Consider the following 13,685-nt stretch of genomic DNA (forward strand, 5'->3'; position numbering starts at 1 on the left):
AACAGCAATAATGAAAGTATTCCATGGATATCTTATAACTGTGTCACAATTTCAGCGAATAAACAGATGGTTAGGCTTAGCTAGATTTCTCATTGACTTAGTGTGGTGTTAGGCTACCATGTGGAAGAAATTGAAAGAATTCTCACAATTAATATTCATTCATTCGTTTATTTCATAGAAGGAAAGGGAGGCAAGGAATTTTACGAGATGTTAATGGATTATCGACTGGATAACAAAAAAAGAATAATCGCAAGTGGCTTTTTACTAATCGTTTATTCCAAATGCGATCAAATTGCGCGAATCACACAATCTCATGACTAATGCGAACCCTGGGCCTGCATAATAGATAGTAGGAATACCAACTGTTTAAGAGCTAAATTGGATATTTACACAGTCTGATCCACTAGAGGTGGAGAGCAAGCATAAGCAGCGGCAGCAGTGCACTGTTAGTTGTGATGTTAATTATATGAAGTTATTAACAAGTTAATGAAAGAAACAAAAGCAAATAGAAATTTTATACCTTATCTTACACCTACGTATTTGAACATGAAAACATTGTCAGTAGAGAATATAATTCATTTGAACTTTGAGCCCTCCCTATTCTCATGAAGATTGTTATTTACTTCTTGTTTCCATTCACCAGGAATAGCATGAATAATACTGTAATGTTGCAAAAAGGAGCAACGTAAATTACTCTTAAAAAGCTGAAAACTCAATAGCTCCTTGTTATCATTAAAGAGGTCTTTTATACAAACAATACCTTTCCCATACCATGACTCATAAAATGTAATCGAATTATTTATTTTAATATTAGAATTATTCCATAAGATCTGCTTCTTATAAGAACCACTTGGGACGCAGAAATTACAACTTGCCCAAGCATGACAAATTTCGTCAATGAAAACATTGCGGGTTTTTACGTCATTTTTATGAAAATTACAGTGAAAAAGGAAGGACCCGCCATATTTTCTTAGATAAAAATATAAAAAACTTAGCCCAATGAATGTATTTGCAACCGACATAACGTTTTACCCATGTGCACTTCAAGCTATGGATAAAGCTAGAAATATGAGTAACATTTAAACCACCTTTAGCAATAGGATTTATCATCGTACTACGCTGAACTTTATCCGGCATGCCAGACCAAATACAATTGAAGAAAATTGACTTGAGGCTCTTAATAAAATGAAGAGGGGGGTTAGGAAGAACTTGAAAAAAAACACCAACTTAGAAAGGGCAATAGACTTGATCAACGTTATCTTGCCGATAGGAGTAAGGTCGCGCTGTGACCACATACGAAGAATGCCTTTAAGACGTGAGAGTCGGGGAATAAAATTAAGCTGGGAAAGACTCTCATCTCCCCTCTTCAAAGTAACAAGTAACACAGTAATTGGACCAGTTGTCCATTTAAAGGAATACATGTCAAAGAAGTTTGGTTTTCTCCTTATAAAAGGACCCAAGGGATAAATAGGAGTTGTCATAGTTTACACTTAGCCCTGAAGTACTCTCAAGAAGCTTAAAAATTGTAACTCTTTCAACCAAAGAGGCTTCACTCCCCTCAAGGAAAAGCGTCGTGTCGTCAGCATACTGGAGAATACGAATTTCATTGTTGTCAATTGTAATACCTTTAATAACTTGACTACTCAAAATTTTTAATGCAAAAACATCGGCACATAAAATAAAAATGTACAGGCTTAATTGGCAACCCTGTCTAACTCCCCTGAAAATAGGGAACGAATGGCAAGAAAAAGCATTGTTACACACACAAGCAGTGGCGGTGAGATATAAAGTACGAATCCAGCGAGAAAAGTCATTCCCGAACTTGAAAAAACTCAGAGTTTTAAACACAAATTCCAATTCTAACTTATCAAACGCTTTCTCAAAGTCAACAAACACTAAGCACCCTGGAGTCGACATGGTATCCATATAATCAATCGCATTTAAAATACAACGAATATTTTCTCCAATGGAGTGACCCTTAATAAACCCTGTTTGATTTGGACCGATTAATTTATTGATGACATATTTAATTCTAAAAGCTAGGGCCTTCGAAAAAATTTTAATAGTCTACGTTCAGCAGACTGATGGGACAGTAATTTTTAACTAAAGCAAGATCCTTATTTGGTTTGGGCAGAAGAGTGATGATGCCACAAGACTGTTCCTGTGACAAGGTGTCATGATTGTAAGAAAGATTGCGCGAATTCGTAACCAGATTTGATATAATTGGCCAAAAAAACTTATGAAATTCAGCTGTTTTGCCATCACTCCATGGGATCTTATTATCTTTAAAAGTAAATAAAGCATTACTACATTCCTCCTTTGAAAGCTCGCCATCACAAACCTTGGCGTGTTCACTACTAAGAGGATTAGGACAGCAAAGGTTCTGGAAAAAAGGAGATGGCTTTAATGCAATACATATGTGAAGTTACTTGAATAAATATGGCTTCCCTTCTCTGCCCCTCCAACAACCCCAAGAGAATCTCAAGCGCACTCCATTCTGGTACAATTCTTGAACTTGCGAGGCCCACTTCCTCTACTCCTTCAAGTCGGTCGTAGGGAAATCGTCTAGTATATAATAATCTTTAGTTGATATGGCCTGTCTAGCTTTCTTTAAAATGTTAATCTTATCCTGGAAAAAAGAGACCTTCACTAGGAGGTGTATGTCCCTTCCTCTTACCAGTTTGCCGTCCCCGTGCGCCCTTTCAATCTTACAAGCACTAATTCTGACTTCCTCGAAGAGTTTCGACGCCATGTCGATACAGTCCTCTCCCTGAGTGGTTTCAATCCAACAATACGTAAATTATTTCTCCTGGAGAAACGTTCTCGTTTGTTAATTTGGGCGGCATGAAGATCTTTTTCATCGACAAGTTGGTTCACTTTCTCCTCGAGATTGTCACGCCTTTTTTTTTAGATTGTTGTTTCCTCTCGCAAGTCTAGAATTGCCTTGTTAAAGTCATCCTGTAAAGACTGTACCTCTTTAAGGAAGGTTTTCCGCAATCGTTCTGTTGTAAGGTTAAAATCCCTTACCAAATTTTTGCCTTACAGTATGTGTCTGAGTCCGACTCACCTAGCCGCTGGTGCATTAGGCTGGAGTCTAGGCTCTGCCCTACACAGGGTTGTGTCACAGACTCCTGATCTTTTTTCTTTCTTAGGCTACCTTTTGGTCTTCCAGGAGGCATTTTGGTGCAAAAGGTGTAAAGTGTATATATAGGCTTTGTAGAATAAAGTTGGGGCTCTCGGTAGTAAATTGGTAAATATCTTTATCCCAGCAGCAAACACTTCTGACTACTCCAACATCTCAGGCACATTTCCTGACTATCCATTTTGATATTAACCTTTGCTACTACTGTGCAGGGGGAGGATAATCTTTCATGATTAGCTGAAATACATCAACATGTTCTCATTCTTTCTTTCTTTACACAGCCGTAAACTATCATACTGTCCAGGTCATGAAAGTCTCTTCCATGAATGGAAAGTGGATCCGACAGAGTGGATAGAATTATCAGAAAGGTTTGCATGACTGTCTACTCCAAGCAGCCATAAGTCTATTCCCACAGGTCTATATATAAGTGAGGTTTGCATGACTGTCTACTCCAAGCAGTCATTAGTCTATTCCCACAGGTCTATAAATAAGTGAGGTTTGCATGACTGTCTACTCCAAGCAGCCATAAGTCTATTCCCACAGGTCTATAAATAAGTGAGGTTTGCATGACTGTCTATTCCAAGCAGTCATTAGTCTATTCCCACAGGTCTATAAATAAGTGAGGTTTGCATGACTGTCTATTCCAAGCAGTCATTAGTCTATTCCCACAGGTCTATAAATAAGTGGTTTGCATGACTGTCTACTCCAAGCAGTCATTAGTCTATTCCCACAGGTCTATAAATAGGTGAGGCTTGCATGACTGTCTACTCCAAGCAGCCATAAGTCTATTCCCACAGGTCTATAAATAAGTGAGGTTTGCATGACTGTCTATTCCAAGCAGTCATTAGTCTATTCCCACAGGTCTATAAATAGGTGAGGCTTGCATGACTGTCTACTCCAAGCAGCCATAAGTCTATTCCCACAGGTCTATAAATAAGTGAGGTTTGCATGACTGTCTATTCCAAGCAGTCATTAGTCTATTCCCACAGGTCTATATATAAGTGAGGCTTGCATGACTGTCTACTCCAAGCAGTCATTAGTCTATTCCCACAGGTCTATAAATAAGTGAGGCTTCCATGACTGTCTACTCCAAGCAGCCATAAGTCTATTACCACAGGTCTATAGATAAGTGAGGTTTGCATGACTGTCTACTCCAAGCAGCCATCAGTCTATTCCCACAGGTCTATAAATAGGTGAGGCTTGCATGACTGTCTACTCCAAGCAGTCATAAGTCTATTCCCACAGGTCTATAAATAAGTGAGGTTTGCATGACTGTCTATTCCAAGCAGCCATAAGTCTATTCCCACAGGTCTATAAATAAGTGAGGCTTGCATGACTGTCTACTCCAAGCAGCCATAAGTCTATTCCCACAGGTCTATATATAAGTGAGGCTTGCATGACTGTCTACTCCAAGCAGCCATAAGTCTATTCCCACAGGTCTATAAATAGGTGAGGCTTGCATGACTGTCTACTCCAAGCAGCCATAAGTCTATTCCCACAGATCTATATATAAGTGAGGTTTGCATGACTGTCTACTCCAAGCAGTCATAAGTCTAATCCCACAGGTCTATAAATAAGTGAGGTTTGCATGACTGTCTACTCCAAGCAGCCATAAGTCTATTCCCACAGGTCTATAAATAAGTGAGGTTTGCATGACTGTCTACTCCAAGCAGCCATGAGTCTATTCACACAGGTCTATAAATAAGTGAGGTTTGCATGACTGTCTACTCCAAGCAGTCATGAGTCTATTCCCACAGGTCTATAGATAAGTGAGGTTTGCATGACTGTCTACTCCAAGCAGTCATAAGTCTATTCCCACAGGTCTATAAATAGGTGAGGCTTGCATGACTGTCTACTCCAAGCAGCCATAAGTCTATTCCCACAGGTCTATAAATAAGTGAGGTTTCCATGACTGTCTACTCCAAGCAGTCATAAGTCTATTCCCACAGGTCTATAAATAGGTGAGGTTTGCATGACTGTCTACTCCAAGCAGTCATTAGTCTATTCCCACAGGTCTATAAATAAGTGAGGTTTGCTTGACTGTCTACTCCAAGCAGTCATAAGTCTATTCCCACAGGTCTATAAATAAGTGAGATTTGCATGACTGTCTACTCCAAGCAGTCATTAGTCTATTCCCACAGGTCTATAAATAAGTGAGGTTTGCATGACTGTCTACTCCAAGCAGCCATAAGTCTATTCCCACAGGTCTATAAATAAGTGAGGTTTGCATGACTGTCTACTCCAAGCAGCCATAAGTCTATTCCCACAGGTCTATAAATAAGTGAGGTTTCCATGACTGTCTACTCCAAGCAGAGGTTGCACATATTGAGTTTTATCTGTTCCTCTCTACTTATTGGTAGGGTGATGTATATTAGGGTTGTACATATTGAGTTTTATCCGTTCCTCTCTACCTATTGATAGGTTGATGTATATTAGGGTTGTACATATTGAGTTTTATCCGTTCCTCTCTACTTATTGGTAGGTTGATGTATATTAGGGTTGTGCATATTGAGTTTTATCCGTTCCTCTCTACTTATTGGTAGGTTGATGGATATTAGGGTTGTGCATATTGAGTTTTATCTGTTCCTCTCTACTTATTGGTAGGTTGATGTATATTAGGGTTGTACATATTGAGTTTTATCCGTTCCTCTCTACTTATTGGTAGGTTGATGTATACTAGGGTTGTACATATTGAGTTTTATCTGTTCCTCTCTACTTATTGGTAGGTTGATGTATATTAGGGTTGTACATATTGAGTTTTATCTGTTCCTCTCTACTTATTGTGGGTGATGTATATTAGGGTTGTACATATTGAGTTTTATCCCTTCCTCTCGACTTATTGGTAGGTTGATGTATATTAGGGTTGTACATATTGAGTTTTATCTGTTCCTCTCTACTTATTGGTAGGTTGATGTATATTAAGGTTGTACATATTGAGTTTTATCCGTTCCTCTCTACTTATTGGTAGGTTGATGTATATTAGGGTTGTACATATTGAGTTTTATCTGTTCCTCTCTACTTATTGGTAGGTTGATGTATATTAGGGTTGTACATATTGAGTTTTATCTGTTCCTCTCTACTTATTGGTAGGTTGATGTATATTAGGGTTGTACATATTGAGTTTTATCCGTTCCTCTCTACTATTGGTAGGTTGATGTATATTAGGGTTGTACATATTGAGTTTTATCTGTTTCTCTCTACTCTTGTTAGGTTGATGTATATTAGGGTTGTACATATTGAGTTTTATCCGTTTCTCTCTACTCTTGTTAGGTTGATGTATATTAGGGTTGTACATATTGAGTTTTATCCGTTCCTCTCTACTTATTGGTAGGTTGATGTATATTAGGGTTGTACATATTGAGTTTTATCCGTTCCTCTCTACTATTGGTAGGTTGATGTATATTAGGGTTGTACATATTGAGTTTTATCCGTTCCTCTCTACTATTGGTAGGTTGATGTATATTAGGGTTGTACATATTGAGTTTTATCTGTTCCTCTCTACTTATTGTTAGGTTGATGTATATTAGGGTTGTACATATTGAGTTTTATCTGTTCCTCTCTACTTATTGGTAGGTTGATGTATATTAGGGTTGTACATATTGAGTTTTATCTGTTCCTCTCTACTTATTGGTAGGTTGATGTATATTAGGGTTGTACATATTGAGTTTTATCTGTTCCTCTCTACTTATTGGTAGGGTGACATATATTAGGGTTGTACATATTTGAGTTTTATCCGTTCCTCTCTAGTTATTGGTAGGTTGATGAATATTAGGGTTGTGCATATTGAGTTTTATCTGTTTCTCTCTACATATTGGTAGGGTGATGTATATTAGGGTTGTACATATTGAGTTTTATCTGTTCCTCTCTACTTATTGGTAGGGTAACATATATTAGGGTTGTACATATTGAGTTTTATCCGTTCCTCTCTACGTATTGATAGGTTGATGGATATTAGGGTTGCGCATATTGAGTTTTATCTGTTCCTCTCTACTTATTGGTAGGTTGATGTATATTAGGGTTGTACATATTGAGTTTTATTCATTCCTCTCTACTTATTGGTAGGTTGATGTATATTAGGGTTGTACGTATTGAGTTTTATCTGCTTCTCTCTACTAATGGTAGGTTGATGTATATTAGGGTTGTACATATTGAGTTTTATTCATTCCTCTCTACTTATTGGTAGGTTGATGTATATTAGGGTTGTGCATATTGAGTTTTATCTGTTTCTCTCTACTCTTCAAATTATATCCTTGTTTGTGGACCACTTCATCAAACCTCTTGTTCCTCAGATTAATTCTTATATCCATGACACTCCAGATTTCCTCAGGAAACTTGAAGATATCAAAAACCAAATCCCCAGTACAGCCATCATCGGTACTTTTGACGTCACTTCTCTGTACACTAACATCCCTCATGCTGAAGGTATCGCAGCCACGTGTGCAGCCCTGTCTAAGAAGGTCCACCCTTGTCCACCCATCTCTGACATCAAAGCTCTCATGCAACAGGTTCTCACCAAAAACAACTTCACGTTCATGGACAAGCATTACCTTCAAAGACACGGGACTGCCATGGGAACCAGGATGGCTCCTTCCTTTGCATGTCTGTTTATGTCTAGCCTTGAAGAACGCATGCTCAGTACGGCTCCCTGCCGTCCCCTTATCTGGTGGCGCTACATTGATGACATCTTCTTCATTTGGACCAGTGATGAGGATAGCCTGCTCACCTTCATCCATCACATCAATTCTTTCCACAGCACCATCAAATTCACCTCTGATTACTCTCACCAACAGGTTAACTTTCTCGATGTGACTGTTCGCAAGGAACACGGTTCTCTCTCTACAGACTTATACACCAAGCCCACAGACACACACCAGTATCTCCATTCTTCAAGCTGCCATCCCCGTCACTGCAAGTCTGGAATTGCCTACAGTCAAGCACTTCGTCTTCGTCGCATTTGCTCTAACAATTCCTCTTTCATTCGCCATACAGATGCTTTGGAAAAACACCTTATTGCCAGGGGCCATAGTGCCAGAAGGGTGCGTGAAGCCATTCAGAGAGTCCGCTCCCTTTCCAGATCATCTACTTTGGCAGTGAAGGACAAAAAGGGACGAGATTGCGACAACAAGCTGCCCCTGGTTGTTACTTTCCACCCAAATCTTCCTCCCCTTCAGAAAATCACCTCTAACAACCACAACATTCTCCTCACTTCAGATAGACTCCAACGAGCCGTCCCTGAAAAACCCATCATCGCCTACAGGCGACCACGCAACCTACGAGACCTTCTTGTACGTGCTGCTGTTCCACCTCTAACTTCTAACCCCACACCCATTCAGCATGGGACCTTCAAATGTGATCGTACTTCGAGATGCATCGTCTGCAGCCACCACATTGTTGAATCCAATTCCATCACCAGCCACAGCATGCAACTCACACACAAGACTAAGGGTCACATCACTTGCACTACCACCAATGTCATCTATCTGATCTCTTGTAGAGTTTGCGGCATCCAGTATGTTGGCGAAACCAAAACCACCCTCAAGAAGCGATTCTATGGTCACAGATCCACAGTCAACACCATGAAGACTGAGACCCCAGTTGGAGAACATTTTAACCTTCCCAACCATACCATTAACGACATGTCCCTACAGGGGATTGAATCCTTAGGTAGCCGTCCTGACCTTGTACGAATCAGCAGAGAGAGGCTCTGGATGCAACGCCTTCGTACCATTCAACCTCATGGGCTGAACATTCAGGAAGGACATGACTAACTTTCCTCTGTTCCCTACTCCTTCTCCCCTTTCTCCCTCCCCCCCCCCCTTTCACTCTTCTTCTCACAGCTCTCTTCCCCTCCATTTTTCTTCACACCTTTCTGTCTTTGTCCCTCTCCAGTTTATTCCTTACCCTGTGCCTTTAATCCTCTCTTTGTCCCTCCACAGTTTATCTCCTTCCTCTCCTCTTCTCCTGTTGCTTTCTACTTATAATCCCCTTTCATCCATCTCATTGTGTTCACCGTGCTCATTAACCTGTCTGTATTCTGTGCGTGTTTTTGTCCCCTCTGTTACTGTAACTTGTCATTTAGCCTCTGAAGAAGATCCTGCTAGGATCGAAACGTCAGGCCAACTTACTTTTACACACCTCTCTACTTATTGTTAGGTTGATGTATATTAGGGTTGTGCATAATGAGTTTTATCTGTTTCTCTCTACTATTGGTAGGATGATGTATATTAGGGTTGTACATATTGAGTTTTATCTGTTCCTCTCTACTTATTGGTAGGTTGATGTATATTAAGGTTGTACATATTGAGTTTTATATGTTCCTCTCTACTTATTGGTAGGGTGACATATATTAGGGTTGTACATATTGAGTTTTATCCGTTCCTCTCTACTTATTGGTAGGTTGATGTATTTTAGGGTTGTACATATTGAGTTTCATCCGTTCCTCTTTACATATTGTTAGGTTGATGTATATTAGGGTTGTACGTATTGAGTTTTATTCATTCCTCTCTACTTATTGGTAGGGTGACATATATTCGGGTTGTACATATTGAGTTTTATCCGTTCCTCTCTACATATTGGTAGGATGACGTATATTAGGGTTGTTCATATTGAGTTTTATCCGTTCCTCTCTACTATTGGTAGGGTGACATATATTAGGGTTGTACATATTGAGTTTTATCCGTTCCTCTCTACTTATTGTTAGGTTGATGTATATTAGGGTTGTACAATTTGAGTTCATCCGTTCCTCTTAACTTATTGTTAGGTTGATGTTTATTAGGGTTGTACGTATTGAGTTTTATCTGTTTCTCTCTACTATTGGTAGTATGACATATATTAGGGTTGTACATATTGAGTTTTATCCGTTCCTCTCTACTTATTGTTAGGTTGATGTATATTAGGGTTGTGCACATTGAGTTTTATCTGTTTCTCTCTACTATTGGTAGGATGATGTATATTAGGGTTGTACATATTGAGTTTTATTTATTCCTCTACTTATTGTTAGGTTGATGTATATTTGGGTTGTACGTATTGAGTATTATTCATTCCTCTCTACTATTGGTAGGATGATGTATATTAGGGTTGTGCATATTGAGTTTTATTCATTCCTCTCTACTATTGGTAGGATGATGTATATTATGACCTGCAGAATATCTACAAACTGTTATTAATGTTACCATTGGTAGGATGATGTATATTATGACCTGCAGAATATCTACAAACTGTTATTAATGTTCAGACTATGCATCCTCAGGTCAGCTTACAAATACCAGCCCTGGACGAAAGAATCGTGTTCCTTTGTTCTTGAACAGTGCAAAGGAGAAAAGACAAGCAAGAGAGGTGATGTTCAGACGTTACCCCTTTATGGAGCTCTTTCAGAAGACAAAGGTACAATGAATTAACATATAACAGATTGGATGGGGGGAGGGTGGGGGGGGGGAGAATAACAGGAAATGTTGGAGTGGAAAGTGATAGTAAACTCAATATTACTTGGGTGAATAATAAAATTGTTCATTTGTACCTCAGAACTTCAAGCCTAACTCTATTTGTGTATGCATTTTGTGGAGAGCCATAATTCTTCTATACTAACAAACCTAGTGAATCTACAAAAATCTATGATTCATTCTTCCCTCCGGATTGAGAAAAGTGGAAATGATGCTATGTTTAGTAATTATGTCATAGTTGGAGGTCATCTTGTTAGATGCAAGCAAACAGGTGCTGGTAATACTATGCAAGCTAACATTTTGGTAACTTCCAGTTTACATTTTTTCAGACTTATTTTATTTTGTCAATGAGTGTGGAAGGCTGTTACTGCGGACTTAATGGTACTTTGTTTCCTGTTTTGCCTCCTTTCAATAGCACAGAATAATATGTGTAGAAAGAAATTAATGGCAAAATCCTTTTCAAATAGACTTCTTGGTGCTTGATTACTCTTTCAAGGTTTCCTGTTCTTTCCTGTAGGACTTCCTGTTTTCTTTGTTGGTGGGCCAGCATGGGCTATGGATTGGTGTCCGATGCCTAATGATGTCCTTAACGAGTATGTAGCCATTAGCTGTTACAGGGACATGGACCAGTGCCAATTCTATGATGAAGTTGAACCATGCCCTGGACTCATACAAATTTGGGACCTCAGTAACATACAGAACAGGTACTCAAAATGCATGTACCTGAGCTGTGACGTCTTTGTTAAGATCATAAATGTTTTGTCAAGTAATTATTCAAGAAAGTAGTTGTGTAGTAGCAGGAAGCAGAGAGAAGTGTTTTTCCACTGGTCAAAAATGTACAGTAATAAATGAGCAAGGATGTCTGAAATGTCACTTATGTGAAGGAATCCAACCCATTAAACTAAACAGGGTATCTGAGGTCATGATAACTAAAAGCATTCTTCAGATTAAATGACCTTTGTAAATTAATACACTTCTTAGAAACTTCTGCAATAAAAGTTTGCCCCAGCAAGAGCAATACATAATGATGACCCTTCTGTTTCTCTGTAAGTGTACATCATGTGTTTTTACTTTACATTATTATCTTTTTTGCAGAATTCAGCCTCAGCCTGAAATGGTTCTAGGCATTGCACATGACTTTGGGTACACCAATGCTCTCCAGTGGTGTCCATCAGGGGGTTACCAGATCCCTGGCAATACCTCTGGTGGTAAAGATCTTCCCCGTCTTGGGCTTCTGGGAGCTGCTTGTTCGGTTGGATGTATTGTAATATATGCTGTTCCTCTCCTTGATGGCTGTCGGCAAGCAATTTATCGGCCAAGCCCGATAGCAATCTTTAAACCATCTAGAAGTGACCACTGGTTTGGACAGTGCTTATGTTTGGACTGGTCAAGACAAAAAGGTCATGCTAAGATAGCAGCTGGTTTTGGCAATGGTAATTTATGCTTCAGTTTGGTAATAGCCATTATTCTGTCAAGCAGAATTTTGAGTTTGTATAGCTGATGTCTCTAATGTTAATATAATCTCTGATGGGATAGCCTGTTTTGTTTGCTCATCTCTTATTCTATTAGACTAACCTGATGGCCTCCAAAACTAAACCACAGTCTACTCTCTGGATAGCTAGATTTCTATTGATTCTATTCTAGTTTCTTTGTATAGTCTGTCAGCCTCCAAAACTAAACCATAGTCTACTCTCTGGATAGCTAGATTTCTATTGATTATATTCTAGTTTCTTTGTATAGTCTGTCAGTCTCCAAACTTAGCCATAGTCTACTCTCTGGATAGCTAGACTTCTATTGATTATATTCTAGTTTCTTTGTATAGTCTGTCAGTCTCCAAACTAAACCATAGTCTACTCTCTGGATAGCTAGACTTCTATTGATTATATTCTAGTTTCTTTGTATAGTCTGTCAGCCTCCAAAACTAAACCATAGTCTACTCTCTGGATAGCTAGATTTCTATTGATTCTATTCTAGTTTCTTTGTATAGTCTGTCAGTCTCCAAACTAAACCATAGTCTACTCTCTGGATAGCTAGACTTCTATTGATTATATTCTAGTTTCTTTGTATAGTCTGTCAGTCTCCAAACTTAGCCATAGTCTACTCTCTGGATAGCTAGATTTCTATTGATTATATTCTAGTTTCTTTGTATAGTCTGTCAGTCTCCAAACTTAGCCATAGTCTACTCTCTGGATAGCTAGATTTCTATTGATTATATTCTAGTTTCTTTGTATAGTCTGTCAGTCTCCAAACTTAGCCATAGTCTACTCTCTGGATAGTTAGACTTCTATTGATTATATTCTAGTTTCTTTGTATAGTCTGTCAGTCTCCAAACTAAACCATAGTCTACTCTCTGTATAGCTAGATTTCTATTGATTATATTCTAGTTTCTTTGTATAGTCTGACAGCCTCCAAAACTAAACCATAGTCTACTCTCTGGATAGCTAGATTTCTATTGATTATATTCTAGTTTCTTTGTATAGTCTGACAGCCTCCAAAACTAAACCATAGTCTACTCTCTGGATAGCTAGATTTCTATTGATTCTATTCTAGTTTCTTTGTATAGTCTGTCAGTCTCCAAACTTAGCCATAGTCTACTCTCTGGATAGCTAGATTTCTATTGATTCTATTCTAGTTTCTTTGTATAGTCTGTCAGTCTCCAAACTTAGCCATAGTCTACTCTCTGGATAGCTAGATTTCTATTGATTCTATTCTAGTTTCTTTGTATAGTCTGTCAGTCTCCAAACTTAGCCATAGTCTACTCTCTGGATAGCTAGATTTCTATTGATTATATTCTAGTTTCTTTGTATAGTCTGTCAGTCTCCAAACTTAGCCATAGTCTACTCTCTGGATAGCTAGATTTCTATTGATTATATTCTAGTTTCTTTGTATAGTCTGTCAGTCTCCAAACTTAGCCATAGTCTACTCTCTGGATAGCTAGATTTCTATTGATTATATTCTAGTTTCTTTGTATAGTCTGTCAGTCTCCAAACTAAACCATAGTCTACTCTCTGGATAGCTAGATTTCTATTGATTATATTCTAGTTTCTTTGTATAGTCTGTCAGTCTCCAAACTAAACCACAGTCTACTCTCTGGATAGCTAGAC

The 13,685-nt window shown here is 38.6% G+C and overlaps 1 protein-coding gene across 4 annotated transcripts in view; it reads left to right on the forward strand.

Annotated features, from left to right (window-relative positions):
• The window catches only part of LOC139984291 (uncharacterized), a 57,729-nt gene that overhangs the window by 18,682 nt on the left and 25,362 nt on the right, over positions 1-13,685 (forward strand). For all 4 annotated transcript variants that reach the window (XM_071998142.1, XM_071998140.1, XM_071998139.1 and 1 more), the window contains 4 exons: positions 3,424-3,510; positions 10,392-10,525; positions 11,099-11,285; positions 11,677-12,014. In XM_071998142.1, coding sequence (XP_071854243.1) covers positions 3,424-3,510; positions 10,392-10,525; positions 11,099-11,285; positions 11,677-12,014 — 746 coding nt within the window. The remainder of the gene's footprint in view (positions 1-3,423; positions 3,511-10,391; positions 10,526-11,098; positions 11,286-11,676; positions 12,015-13,685) is intronic.

The sequence above is a fragment of the Apostichopus japonicus genome, chromosome 17 (genome assembly GCF_037975245.1).
Source record: "Apostichopus japonicus isolate 1M-3 chromosome 17, ASM3797524v1, whole genome shotgun sequence".
In the NCBI taxonomy this organism is placed as follows: Eukaryota; Metazoa; Echinodermata; class Holothuroidea; order Aspidochirotida; family Stichopodidae; genus Apostichopus; species Apostichopus japonicus.